General features: G+C 50.3%; 6 protein-coding genes across 6 annotated transcripts; 3 read left to right on the forward strand and 3 right to left on the reverse strand.

The window, feature by feature from the left end:
- Positions 1-158: 158 nt before the first annotated feature.
- BC939DRAFT_456777 (uncharacterized protein) lies at positions 159-2,458 on the reverse strand. Its single transcript, XM_051556378.1, has 2 exons — positions 2,249-2,458; positions 159-2,136 (listed from the first exon to the last, which is right to left on the reverse strand). The coding sequence occupies exons 1-2, from the start codon at positions 2,304-2,306 to the stop codon at positions 164-166; spliced, it is 2,031 nt and encodes a 676-aa protein (XP_051410530.1). The 5' UTR covers positions 2,307-2,458; the 3' UTR covers positions 159-163.
- Positions 2,459-2,483: 25 nt separating this feature from the next.
- Positions 2,484-4,475, forward strand: BC939DRAFT_456780 (DNA repair protein-like protein RAD51-like protein A). The gene is made up of 8 exons (XM_051556379.1): positions 2,484-2,733; positions 2,841-2,854; positions 2,970-3,114; positions 3,198-3,400; positions 3,491-3,585; positions 3,694-3,937; positions 4,036-4,157; positions 4,247-4,475. Exons 1-8 carry the CDS (start codon positions 2,658-2,660, stop codon positions 4,371-4,373), a joined length of 1,026 nt encoding a protein of 341 aa, XP_051410531.1. The 5' UTR covers positions 2,484-2,657; the 3' UTR covers positions 4,374-4,475.
- On the reverse strand, positions 4,476-5,234 carry BC939DRAFT_456783 (Rhodanese-like domain-containing protein). The gene is made up of 2 exons (XM_051556380.1): positions 5,066-5,234; positions 4,476-4,974 (listed from the first exon to the last, which is right to left on the reverse strand). The coding sequence occupies exons 1-2, from the start codon at positions 5,186-5,188 to the stop codon at positions 4,681-4,683; spliced, it is 417 nt and encodes a 138-aa protein (XP_051410532.1). The 5' UTR covers positions 5,189-5,234; the 3' UTR covers positions 4,476-4,680.
- A 3,338-nt stretch (positions 5,235-8,572) lies between these two features.
- BC939DRAFT_412809 (uncharacterized protein) lies at positions 8,573-10,466 on the forward strand. The gene is made up of 3 exons (XM_051552954.1): positions 8,573-8,807; positions 8,898-9,089; positions 9,184-10,466. Exons 1-3 carry the CDS (start codon positions 8,645-8,647, stop codon positions 10,311-10,313), a joined length of 1,485 nt encoding a protein of 494 aa, XP_051410533.1. The 5' UTR covers positions 8,573-8,644; the 3' UTR covers positions 10,314-10,466.
- On the forward strand, positions 10,340-11,608 carry BC939DRAFT_456785 (Lumazine-binding protein). The gene is made up of 4 exons (XM_051556381.1): positions 10,340-10,363; positions 10,450-10,777; positions 10,897-10,980; positions 11,088-11,608. Exons 2-4 carry the CDS (start codon positions 10,624-10,626, stop codon positions 11,561-11,563), a joined length of 714 nt encoding a protein of 237 aa, XP_051410534.1. The 5' UTR covers positions 10,340-10,363; positions 10,450-10,623; the 3' UTR covers positions 11,564-11,608.
- BC939DRAFT_456787 (uncharacterized protein) lies at positions 11,590-12,565 on the reverse strand. The gene is made up of 2 exons (XM_051556382.1): positions 11,944-12,565; positions 11,590-11,855 (listed from the first exon to the last, which is right to left on the reverse strand). Exons 1-2 carry the CDS (start codon positions 12,420-12,422, stop codon positions 11,669-11,671), a joined length of 666 nt encoding a protein of 221 aa, XP_051410535.1. The 5' UTR covers positions 12,423-12,565; the 3' UTR covers positions 11,590-11,668.
- Between the last annotated feature and the right edge of the window lie 35 nt (positions 12,566-12,600).

A 12,600-nucleotide genomic window follows, 5' to 3' on the forward strand; every position in this document is an offset into this window, starting at 1 on the left:
CAAGCTTCAGCTCCACCTGTCTCTTGCCAGTTTGTGTGTAAATCACATGTCATTACCAGCGCAGAAGCATGGTGTGCATAAATCCAACGCCAGCGAGGTAGTTTATTCAGGTTATCACTTGCGGACAAGGTGCAAAAAAAAAAAAAAAAAAAAAAAAGACTCGCTATTCCCATGGATTATCAAAGACTTCCTGAGCCGAAACATCCTTATCGAGAGCATCCTTAGGCATCTGCATAATCGCCAGCACTTTATCCGTGCTCTGGCTTGCCAGCGACGTTGGTCCCAGGAAATCCGGATCCTGCACCGCCGCCTCAACCGCATCCAATACATTCCAGTTCCTTGCTGTCAGACTCGAGACATTACTGACAGGCGGTGACCTCGACATGGGTTCTTGCGCTGGCGCTACACGCGAAGATCCTGTATTGCTGCTGCCACCGCGCTTGCTGGATCCCAGCGACGAAAACACGTCGTCAAAACCGCCAATGTCATCCTCCAGCGATGGTATGGGTATTCTTGAAATAGAGCGAGTCGTCGTCGTCGTCGTCGTACTCGTAGTGGTGATTGCCGTCGCGTCCGCGCCGGCAGTACCAATGGCAGTCATAGTCGACGTAAACGCGGCCTCCGGTGCAAAACCGGGACCGGCGTCCGATTGGGTATAGTCGATCCTGGGATTTTCCCTGGCCAGCTTTGTCTGCTCCAGCGAATCCGCAAGCGTGTTCATCCATGGATTCGAACTGTCCGCCACATCCTCTCCTAGCGAAAATCCAGAAAGCGATTTGGCCTGCCCCACTGTCCCTGCGCCGACTCCAGATTTGATGACAGGTAACGTTATGGTCGATATTGTTGTGGCTGTGAATGTCTCATCCATGGGACTAGTGGAAGAGGAAGCCGCTGCCGTTCGAGAACTGCTGAATCCAGAGTCTAAGAAGCTGGATGATTGAAGGGTGCTGGTCGAGATGGTAGGCTGAGCTGGCTCAGCCGTGAACAAAAGATCCTTTGCAAACGCCTCTGCTGCATCATCCATAATAGCTACATTCACGGGTATCCTCGATCGCGAGACCGGTGGTGGAGACATATAGTCGTTTTCTCGCTCGAACCCGCTTTTACTCATAGGCGGCGGAGGGACAATGGCGGCCGGTGAGGACGTCCGAGAGATAGATTGAAATGTTTCGATCGATTGGGACGATATGCTCGATGGTGATGATGCCGATGGCGTGGGCTGAGATGGAGATTGAGATCGATAGGTCAAAGGGTTGAAAATTGGATCTGCTGCCGACGGTGTCGTCGCCTCAGATTGCTTGGATGGTTGGTCCACGCTCGTGGTCTTCCTTGCAGTGGCTGCCGAGCGTGCTGAAGATAACAGTGCTGGTCCACTTGAGACCGTCGCCGAGGGTTTCACGTTTGCATTCCTGAGCGTGCTCGCTTGCGCGTCCTCAGCTGTCTCCTGACTTTGCGCACTCCTGCTGCTCTTGACACTCTCATGGCTCTTGATACTCGCCTGGCTGTTAGTACGCGTCAGAGGCGCCGTCGATAGAGGCGACCTGATGGAGAGGATATCATCATCTTTACCCTGTAATTTGCTGTTATCCTCGAGCGGTCCCCCTAATGGTGAGGCGCCAGTGTCCAATGTCGTGGCGGTTACAATACGGACCCCAAGAGGCGGTGTGGACACTCGAGAGGATTGCTGTGAGGACGACGCAGTTCCAGATTGATTATTCCTGGATAATGGAGGCGTGGATGTTCTCCTGGCTGATGAACTAGTTGAAGTGCCTTCTCCAAACAACAGGTCTCGTTTCGCGGCCGACAATGTTGCAGAAGCTGGGGCTGCAGAGTCGAACAGGGACGATCCGGTGTCACCAGCTAGCGAGGAGAAGAGTGCATGGTGCTGTACGCGGGAGGAACTGCGAGAGTTAGGACCCGACCCTGGAGGAGAGCCTCGGGAAGATGCTGCTGCTGTTGCTGAAGATGCAGAGGTAGTCGAAGAAGGGGGTGAGAGTGTAGCCTTGACTGTAGTCGCTCCTCCGCGTGTCGTGGTAGTGGTTGCGGTAACAGGTGGGAGCAGTGCAGCTAAGGGATCCCTGTAGAGATCTCCCGTTCCTGAAAGGCGACTCTGGTTGCTTGACGTCGAGGAGCTATCTGTGGATGTTGAGAAGGAAGGTTGTCATTAGCAACTGGGTCCACGCAGAGCGAGATTCAAGCTGTAGCCAAGCCAGGTGGAAGGAAGGTGTCCGATGTCTCTTCTTCTTACCGCTGGTGTCACCAAAGAGATGGCCGAACTTTGAGCTGGATACACCCTTGCGCGACATCTGGTCCGTGGAGTGATGGTGAGTCGATTTGATGCTGGAAAAGAGGGAGTGGAGGAAGGAATGAAGGAGGTGGTTAGAGTAATGGAGCGATTGGGAAATAAGGAGGGCGGAGCTCTCCTGAGGTTGATGTTCACTCTTCTCTAATTACAAGGTAACTCCTTTTACAACTGCAAACCTCTTCTTCGCATACTTTCTTTAAATGCAGAGTAGCGTGCAAATAACGAGAACGAACAATATTTTGGTGGCAAAATAGGAAAAATACGATAAGTAGCGTGTTCTTTTCTCTCTCCTTTCCCATCTTCAACCCAACCCACCTTTGCTACTCACATCGCCCATTTCCATTCAACCAACATGGAGCACGCTCAGCAAGAACACCAGGTCGAGATGGAGGAGGAAGAGGAGGATACCTATGGCAGCCATTTGCTCAGTAAGATTCATTCACAGTTTTCTCTCCTCTGAATGTGTGTACACAGGGACATTCTCGTTTGACGCCTTTGACCGATCGTTTTCCATTCACCTATCCTTATACTATAGCCGAGAAACTGGAGGTATGTATCTATACATCTGCCAACAGGGATCAAAGAATGCTACTTCGACTGGGAGGAACTCTTATTAACGGACTCTTACGGTGCACATTCTTTGGCTCTCCTGATTCGTCATTAGGAATGCGGCATTCAAACAGCGGACATCAAGAAGCTGAAGGACGCAGGCTATTACACCGTCGAATCGATCGCATTCACTCCAAAGAAGACCCTACTTACCATCAAGGGTATCTCGGAGGCCAAAGCCGAAAAGATTATCACAGAAGGTAACCAGTCTTCGCAATGCACGACCTCGGTGTTCACTTCCAGGGTTCTGACGTATGTCGAATGTCAATCCTTCCGAATATAGCATCCCGTCTTGTCCCTATGGGATTCACAACGGCAACAGAGTTTCATGAGAGAAGAAGTACCATGTTGCAGATTACGACCGGCTCGGGAGAACTGGACAAGCTGTTGGGTGGAGGCATCGAGACTGGCGCTATCACAGAGTTATTTGGCGAGTTTAGGACGGGAAAGAGTCAGCTTTGTCATATGCTGGCAGTTACTTGCCAGGTAAGGGTCAAGGGAGGTCTCCCGTAACTTGAATTTGTCCGTCCGGCATATGGGACATCAGTTTGACGCTTTACTTTATTGGTCATATAGCTACCAACGGCAATGAATGGTGGCGAGGGAAAGTGCCTTTACATCGACACCGAGGGAACATTCCGTCCCGAACGTCTACTCTCGATCTCCGAGAGGTAATTGTTCAACTACTGCGGTCAATGTTTATTGTAAACTGGCAAGGTGCGAAGGATTTTGTTGTTTTAACGAAGGTACTTTTTTCTGTCCGCTCTACGATGAACTAGATACAATCTCAATGGTGAAGAAGTCCTGGACAATGTGGCATATGCCCGAGCATACAACACAGACCATCAGATGAACTTGCTGGTCCAGGCGGCAGCCATGATGTCGGAGTCTCGATTCGCCTTGTTGATTGTTGATAGTGCAACGTCCTTGTACCGTACGGATTTCTCAGGACGCGGTGAGCTCTCTGCCAGACAGATGCACATGGCGCGCTTTTTGAGGAACCTTCAGCGCCTTGCTGACGAGGTACTTGATGTTCTCAAAACAGGACTTGGCGAATTTGATTCTGTTACAGGAAGATCAACTACTCATTGCGACTTGTTTCTACCTCATGATATGTATAGTTCGGTGTCGCTGTTGTTATCACGAACCAGGTCGTCGCTCAAGTCGATGGCATGGCCATGTTCAATGCAGAGAGCAAGAAACCTATCGGAGGAAATATTATGGCGCATTCTTCAACAACGAGGTATGCGACAACGTATTAGTCCCATCACATCTCTTTTATCGCTCTTTTGAATCTGATAGTGACTGATCATCGATCGTTTTGTAAACTAGATTGTCGCTTCGCAAGGCGAGAGGAGAGAACCGTGTGTGCAAGATCTACGATTCTCCATGCCTCCCCGAGTCCGAAGCCCAGTTCTCGATCGGCCCACACGGTATCGCAGATGCCACCGAAGCGTAATCTTTGGATCTCCATCACCTCCTATTTGTAACTTTTCACTTCACAGTCTCTGTATTAATATTTTCAAACAAATAAAACAAAAGATCCCTGGACTACTGTCACTTTCCTTTACATGGTGTCTTTTATTTGAAGGTACAATTGCTATCATCTTTGCAATGTGGGAATAGAGTGTTTACTTTTACTGACTTTTCTTGTATGCCAGCGAGTCGTCCTTGCCGCTTTGTCTATCACCATAAGGCGATAACCACAATGTCGACATTTCCTCATCCAGCCTAACCGGCCCGCTCGGCTGTTCCAATGACCACGTTCAATAGTCCTCAATCCAGTACTCAGCCTCATACGCCTCGACAAGGTTCTTGTCGTCCTTGTGCTTGCGCTGCCAGTCGCCAAATCCACCGCGCAGGATCTTAATGCTGCTGCTGTCACCACCTCGTTCAGTAACGGCCTCAGACCAACGCGCGGCTGCTTTGGGTCCACGAATCTGTGATAGTGCGCAGTGGAAGAAAAGCTGCGGCACATCCGCGTACTGTCTAACCAAGGCTGGGAGTTGGTCCGGGAGCTGTTTGGATGGGATATTGACACTTCCGGGGATGTGGCCACCCTATAATACGTGTTGAATGAAGGATATTAGAAATGCGCTACAAGGAGATTTTTTTTCTGGAGTCGAGGAATGAACGAAACGAAAACCTTACCACGCGATCCTCATCGCGAACATCAATGACGAGGTAATCCTTTCCAGGCACCTTAGTCTTGTCCTCGATAAGGGCCTTGAGGACCTCAGAGTCGACGAAAGCAGGCAGTGGAGGCGTTGACATGGTTGTGTCGTGTTCTTTGTGCGGTTGAGTTGGGTTTAGGAACGAGGGCTGGCGAGATTTATATCGCCATATCTAATTAAAATTTTATATTCGCTTTCAACTTAGCATAATTCCCGCTCTTCCTTTGAGCCCCCCGTGGCGTCGTTTTTGGATGTCAGGGGATTGGGGATGGCTCCAGTAATTGCTGACTGGCGATGATGGTGATGTTTATGGCAATAAAAGCGGGGAGTAACTTGGGGGAAAGGCGCGAGACAGGCACGGTTGGGCTCCATGAGGGCCGACAGCCCTGCGAGTTCTGGAGGTTGATAACATCTCCACATCGAAACCACGGGCAACCCAGACTAATGCGTTTGATTGTGTCATGGACACCGATGGTCTTGATCTTGTCCTCACGACGTGGCGGGATTTCAAGCGACCTGGTGAAAGTAAAGACGCGTGTTTTTTGAATGACTGATAGCCATGCGGTACCTTCTATACCCCTTTCGTATCCTCCTATCGCCCCTCTTCGAGCGACCTCCCCTGCTGGTAGGGCATGTCGCTTCTCAGTCCCCGTCTTCGGGCCGCAGTCGACGTGCCAGACGTCGTTCGAATCTAGTTAGAAAGAAATGTGGTAGTGATTATGATAGTCCGTGTATCATCCATCCATATGGAATCTTGAAATACAGGCGCCGTTGTAGCTGCTTGCACGATAGAGGATTCTGATGTTAACGGCACTGTAGCGATTTCTGGCCAGAAGCCGCGATACCAATATAATTATCCCTCCCCCCTCACCTCTGTGCTGACCACATTCAAAACTCAAAGTGTGTCCTAAAACGAACTTACTCTTATGCTCTACGCGTGCATGCTATCATACGTAGTTTAGCCTACACGCGTTTTGTTTAAGATCCCTGCATATGTAACTCTTTTTTACAGACTGGGGTGAGCTCGGACGTCTGAAGAGTACCACGGACACCTTTCCAGGCGTCATGGGCCGTATCGATTTCCTTGGTGGTTTTTGCCCTCAGCGAATTCTCTCATTTGATTATCTCCTGGTACGCTGTTTGGACATTGTTGCCTCCTTGTTGCTTCAGGCGTCTGGCCCGCTCCTTGACTATCCTTCGCGTGCAAGAGATGTTGTCCCATCTGGCGCATACTCGCCTTGTTGGACTTGGGCAACTCCATAGCCTGAGCAGCCAACATCCATGAGTAAGAAGGCGGAGAAGTTCTCATGATAGCGGCATCTCCCTCCTCCAGAGACTCGTCGATCCCTCAATATCGACATACTCTATGAGTGGAGGTAGTCACTGATACAAGGACTGACCGCCATCTCCTAGCGCGCGTGCACAATCATTTAGTTCCGCAGATATCCTGCTTCTTCCACTGCTCTGGGCCCTCAAGGATCCATCTACTAGTCAATGCAGCCGACCATATCGAATAGGAGTGTGAACCTTGACTGTTCTCATAGTGGGACAGCGCTGTTCGCGTTGCATGGGCCAGACAACGGCTACATTTATTATATGAAGCACAAGATGCCATAGTGCTATGGGACGTCATTGACAGCATGAGAATGGATGCGTCACTCCTTGCGAGCATACCTGCATACGTCTGTGACACCACTCCTTTTATCAGCACCACCAACTTTTTTGTATCTGCAGAACGTACACACTGTACGGGTGCAAGAGAGGGAGGGCGAATGGGATATTGTCATAGACAATTGGGGGGGGGGGGGGGGGGGGACGGTGAGAAGGGATAGCAAAAGGCTGCGGGCAATACGCAATAGAAGGGATCAAGAGGGAATGCAAGAAGAGCGTGGGAGAGGCAGCAGGGGAGCTGCGCAAGGTTCACCTCGAGCTCGCACTGTCATCCAGGTAGGCATCGTTTCCTGCAGTATGTTTCGGTGGCATCGCGAATCGAGTTCCTTACTAACAGCTTTTTATTTTATTTTATCGTACCATAGTGGCGTCAAGGTAGGCCGCCACACGTAAACCCGCTCTTTGGAGCTGTCAGTCGTAGACCGCCTCACCAAGCACTGACCACGATATTGATAGCAGCGTCGGTTATAGCTGCACCGGTCTATGCCTACAAAAGCAACCATAGGCACTATCGAGATATCACTGTCTTCAGCAATGGCAACCAGAATGTAAAGCGCCGGCTGCAGTAGTAATGGCACACTCCATGCGCAGACCAAGACCAGGCTTGATGCACATGAGAAGAAACGTAGAGGATATCCAAACAGTATCGGCGACATTTCGATAAAAGTGAAGCCGACCGAGGCAAGCAGGAAGCGATAGAGTTCCTGCGGACTCGAGGTGAATCACAGTCACCAAAGCACTCTAAAGCTTTCAAAAACAACCTTAATAAAGTCCATAGCGAAATATACGAATTACAATAGCGATGGTCTCGAATTCTACGTCGGATAATCGCGTAAAGACTAGGAAACAAAAGCCAGTTCTATGTATCCAATGAACCATCTCTTGGTTGACGCGATGCTCGAAAGGTATGGTGTAGTTGAATTAAAAAACCAGGCTGTAGTTTATATTTCCTTCAATGGTCCATAAGAAGGGGCATGTAATTGTTGGTGGTGATACAGAAACGGTGACCGGAACGGCAGATGGATAGTTGAGCAGAAGAACAGTTGGATAGTTGAATCAACAACAGAAACAAAGTTTGACGCGTGTCATGTTGGACGCGACGCGTGCAAGTTCCCCTGGTGGCTGTGCCTTTGTTCCACTTTGCTGGGCCACTCTGCGGAAGAATAAATGGATGAGTTTGCTGAATGTAGCACAGGAGAAACACCGGGAACGAGCGTAGTGCCAAATGTGTGTGCCAACAACCCTATTGCACATGGACCAATCTTGATATATTCGCATTCCAAGTGATGAAATGGGGGGATGTGCTAATTCTCATATGTCTAGGATGGAATTGAATAATAGGTATCCTCGACACCGATCCCACCACTATCCCTCATTCCACTTTCACCGAAGTTGCTGTACATCTGTATCAAGAAAGGAATGTCCTTGGAGGAATGTCCTTGTGCAGGCAGGTAAAAAGATGCGATAGATCGCCATGGTGAATGAGAATCTCCTGTCCTGCGCGAATGCGTTTGTAGAACATGCGTAGAAGATTATTGCACGAGCAGAAAGAAAGGGAAAGATTCTCATTCCTGTCGATCCCGCGTTGCTATCCCTTTGGAAAGTTCACGAATCCATCGATGTGCGTCGATGTGCATCTGAGTGCTGTATTTGATATGTGGGAGAAGTGGAGTTGGTTCATTCAGAGACCTCAGATGGCATGAAAATAGCCAGGAATGCAGGACGACCTTATGAACAAACGAGGCCCCCGTATCCTGCTTCACTTATAAAAGAACAGCATCTTGCCATCGCTGTAGTCTTATCTTCAGTACTACTAAGACTAATTTATACCCCATCCCCTCTATTCCCCTTTGGCACTCTCACTACATCTTGTATAATAATTACAATGAAGTCAAACCTCGTTCTCAGCTTGACAGTCGTCCTCGGACTTGTCATCGGCTCCAGCAACTCTGCTCCTATCGCCGGCAAGCGTGCCCGGCTTAACAGACGCAACGAATACCCAGCCTGCCCTAGCACCCTTCAAGGTCCTTCTGGCAGCGCTTACTTTGGTATGGACACATATTCAAGCAGTAGTGGTCCTTGACCAGAATAACACGTCCACTCACACTTTTCTGCACCCTATATAAAATCGTCTGTAGCCTTCAGCACCAATCTCAACAATCAGGTTGCAAAGGAAGCCTGCGCATCATGCTACAACGGTATCTTGGCCGATGTCTCTACAACCGATATGCAGTTCCTGCGAGGCAATATCGAACAGGACTCTTGGATTAAGTCCTGGAACGGCGATGATTACTCGAGCAGCTGCCTAACCATCAAGCGCGCCGATGCAGGTATTAACCCTTCGTGCACTTTTTTCATGTTGTACTTACAGTCGGGAGGTACAGCTGTAATGACACGTCTTTCGTATCATCCTTTCCCTTGTAGCGTCATCCGTAGGAGTCGATGAAGCTTGCGGCGCTGAGCTTTGGCCCCTCTGCATAGCCACCTCGGAGCAGCCTGATGGTGCCCAGAAATTAGAGGCTACAGAGGACGAGAATGGACCTGCTTCGATCACTGCCCGGGCCGTCCCTTACCTCGCAAGTGTCACTTCCGAGGTCCCAAACGCCGCTTCTGTCATAGATACCACTTCTCCTGAAGCTGCCCCAGTTCCCGAGACTACCCCAGCTCCTGAGTCTGCCCCAGCTTCTGAAGCTGATCCTGATCCTGAAGCTGATTCTGCGCCTGAGGCTGCCCCAACTCCTGAGGCCAGTCCTGAGGTTAATCCTGAAGCTACCCCTGCACCTGAGGCTGCCCCTGCTCCCGAAGCTGCCCCTGCTCCAGAAGCTGCCCCTGCTCCTGCTCCTGAGGCCAGTCCTGAGGCTAGCCCTGAAGTCGCCCCTGCCCCAGAGGCTGCCCCAGCTCCTGAGGCTAATCCTGAAGCTGCCCCTGTCCCCGAGTCCGCCCCTGCCCCCGAGTCCACCCCTGCTCCTGAGGCTGATCCTGCCCCCGAGGCTGCCCCAGCTCCTGAGGCCAGCCCTGAGGTTAACCCTGAAGCTGCCCCTGCTCCCGAGTCTGCCCCAGCTCCTGAGGCTGATCCTGCTCCTGAGGCCAGTCCTGAAGCCAATCCTGAAGCTGCCCCTGCCCCTGAAGCTGCCCCTGCCCCTGAGGCTGCCCCAGCTCCCGAACAGGACGAGATTACACCGACCGTTGTTGAGGAGGTGAGTAAGACCACTTCCGAAACTTCCTCCGCTCCAGAGGTGACTACTCCTCGTCACCCTTCGGGACACGATCAGGATATTGAGGTTGAGGTGGTTGAGGCCCCAGTTGCAGTACCCGCTCCTGATGTTGCCAATGAGCCCGTGCTGGCTATCATAACTCCCAGTCCCGAGGATCTCAATGTTTCGATGGAGGATGAGATATTGGCAGCGGAGAAGGCAGAGTTCCGTGACGCATTCGAGGCTGAGGAGGTCGCGTGCTCGAGCACACTGGCGATGGGTGAACAGGATCCCTTGGTGAACAAGTACATGATTGAGAAGGCTGCCCACTCGGCACAATGCGATGCTCACGACCATTAAATACCATCAGAAAGCTTCTGTTTCGAAAGAAGGAGTGCTGGACCACCCTTGTAAATAAACAATAGCGATTGAGCTGCGATATACATCCATGCCTGTGAACGGCGTGTAGAAAATTAACCGTTGTATGTATCCGTAGAATGTCTGTGAAGAGAACAAACCTTATCCATCGCCAGTTCAGGAGCTGCGCACCAGAACAGAGTCTCTTCACATCTCGAAGGACTTCTCCTCCTCTCTCTTTTGAATCTTTACTTCTCCATACCTTCCCTCTCTTCCGCATACCCTTCATCATAACACAGCAACTGCAGACATCATGTTTACTGGCATCGTAGAAATCCTCGGGAAGGTCACCGACATTGCACCTCTCGACTTTTCAGAATCAGGTGGAAAAGGATTCAGCATCACCATTGGCGAGGCTGCCGAGATCCTGGGCGACTGCCATCTTGGCGACAGCATTGCTGTCAATGGTAAGTTCAAGCGCGCAGGGTTCTTGTCATACAACTCGGTCCATTTTACTCGAAAAAGACTCTGTGTCTAATACGAGATTGATCTGGATCGCCCTTCTCTCTCTCTCTTTCATATTCAGGAACCTGCTTGACCGTAACAGAGTTCGGTGCCTCGTTCTTCAAAGTTGGTGTCGCACCCGAGACCCTGCGCAAGACCAATCTCGGTATGCATCTTCGATTGCTCAAAGCAGCGACGACAATTATTACGCTTTATCAGCGGATCGACTCGCTCAACTGACCTGACTGGAATCCCATTTTTGGACTTTTCTAGGTTCATTAAAGGTCGGTGACGCCGTCAACTTGGAGCGTGCCATGAATGCTCATACCCGCTTTGGTGGCCACATGGTACAAGGCCATGTCGATACTACGGTCTCCATTGTCTCTCGTGAGGATGACGGCAATGCCATTACGTTCGTCTTTGAAATTCCTGAAGAATACAAGGAGCTCATGGACTACATCGTCCCCAAGGGATTCATCTGTCTGGATGGCACCTCCCTCACTGTCATTGATGTCGACGATGTCAAGAGGACGTTTTCTATCATGATGATCGCCTACACGCAGACCAGGGTTGTCATGCCACGCAAGGCTTTGGGCGATAAGGTCAATGTCGAGGTCGATATGATGGGCAAGTATGCCTCCAAGGGCGTCGAGGCTATGGTCAAGAGATTCCTTGATGGCGAGGAAGGTGAGACCATGGTCACCAAGGTCTTGGATCGTATTCTCGCTAAGCGCGGTTCTACGCAATAACTGTCAGCCGCAATAAAGTATTTGAACAATATTTGTCTATAATTCTTATTGAAGCTCTATTGTGTTTGTTATAATGTGTTCGCTGTGTAATGCTTGTTTTCTTCTTCAGGGCTTGGGGCGATCGATCACAGGAAATCGCAGCTGTGAGAGCACCTTACCCCGAAACACCAGTTCACAGGTAATGGTCTCTCCTGGGAGGACTCGTCCAACGCCTTTGGGAGTTCCTGTCAGGATGACATCGCCCTCTTCCAGTCTCATAATCGAGGACACGTTCTCAATCAAAGCTGGGATACTATCGATGGGGGAAAAGTGATGTTAACGTGCTGAACCCAGATAAGCGCATTCAGCCAACAGCAACTTGAGTAGAATAACGAATGTACCCAAATATCATGTCGCGAGTGTTGCCCTGCTGCTTGGTGATCCCATCAATCTGGAGCGACAGATCGACATCGTTGTAGTCGGATATCTCCTCTTTCGGGATAAAATCGCCAATAGGTGTAAAGGTGTCGTAGCCCTTGGCAGCACTCCACGGCAACCCTTTCTTCTTGGCTTGTTCCTGCCAGTTGCGTGCTGTCATATCGAGGGCCAGAGCATAGCCTGAAATGTAGCTGTCTGCATCCTTCTCGGGGATATCGCGACCATCCTTGCCAATGATGACAGCGAGCTCGAGTTCGTGATGAACTTCAGCACCGGCGGGGATTTCGATGCTTTGGCCGTTAGTGATATAGGACGAGGTAGGCTTGAGGAAGAAGAAAGGGGCAGTAGGAACTGCGTTTCCGAGCTCCTTGGCATGCTCGGTGTAGTTGCGACCGATAGCAATAATCTTGCGGCCTGTTCGAATAAAATTGCTAGATGCCATGTTGGAGGAAGGAGAAGAAGGCGTGGGAAAGAAGCAAGTTCTCAATGGATGTGAGTACAGAACAATTCGGGCTCAAATACGTCACAGAACGCATCCTTATAAGAAAGTACTGCATCTGAACTATGGGTACATCTACATAGTCTATAATCGCTTAACGCCAGCCTGCTTGCTTGCGTCC

Source organism: Gamsiella multidivaricata (genome assembly GCF_025024155.1).
Source record: "Gamsiella multidivaricata strain RSA 2152 chromosome Unknown BC939scaffold_48, whole genome shotgun sequence".
In the NCBI taxonomy this organism is placed as follows: Eukaryota; Fungi; Mortierellomycota; class Mortierellomycetes; order Mortierellales; family Mortierellaceae; genus Gamsiella; species Gamsiella multidivaricata.

What these genes read in the sequence shown, in the direction of transcription:
- BC939DRAFT_456777 (XM_051556378.1), bottom strand. Translation starts at nt 2,306, where the DNA reads ATGTCGCGCAAGGGTGTATCCAGCTCAAAGTTCGGCCATCTCTTTGGT. An exon ending in TCTCTTTGGTGACACCAGCG is followed by an intron (nt 2,137 to 2,248) that starts GTAAGAAGAAGA and finishes CAACATCCACAG; the next exon opens with ATAGCTCCTCGACGTCAAGC.
- BC939DRAFT_456780 (XM_051556379.1), top strand. Translation starts at nt 2,658, where the DNA reads ATGGAGCACGCTCAGCAAGAACACCAGGTCGAGATGGAGGAGGAAGAG. An exon ending in CGAAAAGATTATCACAGAAG is followed by an intron (nt 3,115 to 3,197) that starts GTAACCAGTCTT and finishes TTCCGAATATAG; the next exon opens with CATCCCGTCTTGTCCCTATG. An exon ending in GCGCATTCTTCAACAACGAG is followed by an intron (nt 4,158 to 4,246) that starts GTATGCGACAAC and finishes TTTGTAAACTAG; the next exon opens with ATTGTCGCTTCGCAAGGCGA.
- BC939DRAFT_456783 (XM_051556380.1), bottom strand. Translation starts at nt 5,188, where the DNA reads ATGTCAACGCCTCCACTGCCTGCTTTCGTCGACTCTGAGGTCCTCAAG. An exon ending in TTCGCGATGAGGATCGCGTG is followed by an intron (nt 4,975 to 5,065) that starts GTAAGGTTTTCG and finishes CACGTATTATAG; the next exon opens with GGTGGCCACATCCCCGGAAG.
- BC939DRAFT_412809 (XM_051552954.1), top strand. Translation starts at nt 8,645, where the DNA reads ATGAAGTCAAACCTCGTTCTCAGCTTGACAGTCGTCCTCGGACTTGTC. An exon ending in TTCTGGCAGCGCTTACTTTG is followed by an intron (nt 8,808 to 8,897) that starts GTATGGACACAT and finishes AATCGTCTGTAG; the next exon opens with CCTTCAGCACCAATCTCAAC. An exon ending in CATCAAGCGCGCCGATGCAG is followed by an intron (nt 9,090 to 9,183) that starts GTATTAACCCTT and finishes TTTCCCTTGTAG; the next exon opens with CGTCATCCGTAGGAGTCGAT.
- BC939DRAFT_456785 (XM_051556381.1), top strand. Translation starts at nt 10,624, where the DNA reads ATGTTTACTGGCATCGTAGAAATCCTCGGGAAGGTCACCGACATTGCA. An exon ending in CGACAGCATTGCTGTCAATG is followed by an intron (nt 10,778 to 10,896) that starts GTAAGTTCAAGC and finishes TTTCATATTCAG; the next exon opens with GAACCTGCTTGACCGTAACA. An exon ending in CCTGCGCAAGACCAATCTCG is followed by an intron (nt 10,981 to 11,087) that starts GTATGCATCTTC and finishes GGACTTTTCTAG; the next exon opens with GTTCATTAAAGGTCGGTGAC.
- BC939DRAFT_456787 (XM_051556382.1), bottom strand. Translation starts at nt 12,422, where the DNA reads ATGGCATCTAGCAATTTTATTCGAACAGGCCGCAAGATTATTGCTATC. An exon ending in ACTCGCGACATGATATTTGG is followed by an intron (nt 11,856 to 11,943) that starts GTACATTCGTTA and finishes CCCCATCGATAG; the next exon opens with TATCCCAGCTTTGATTGAGA.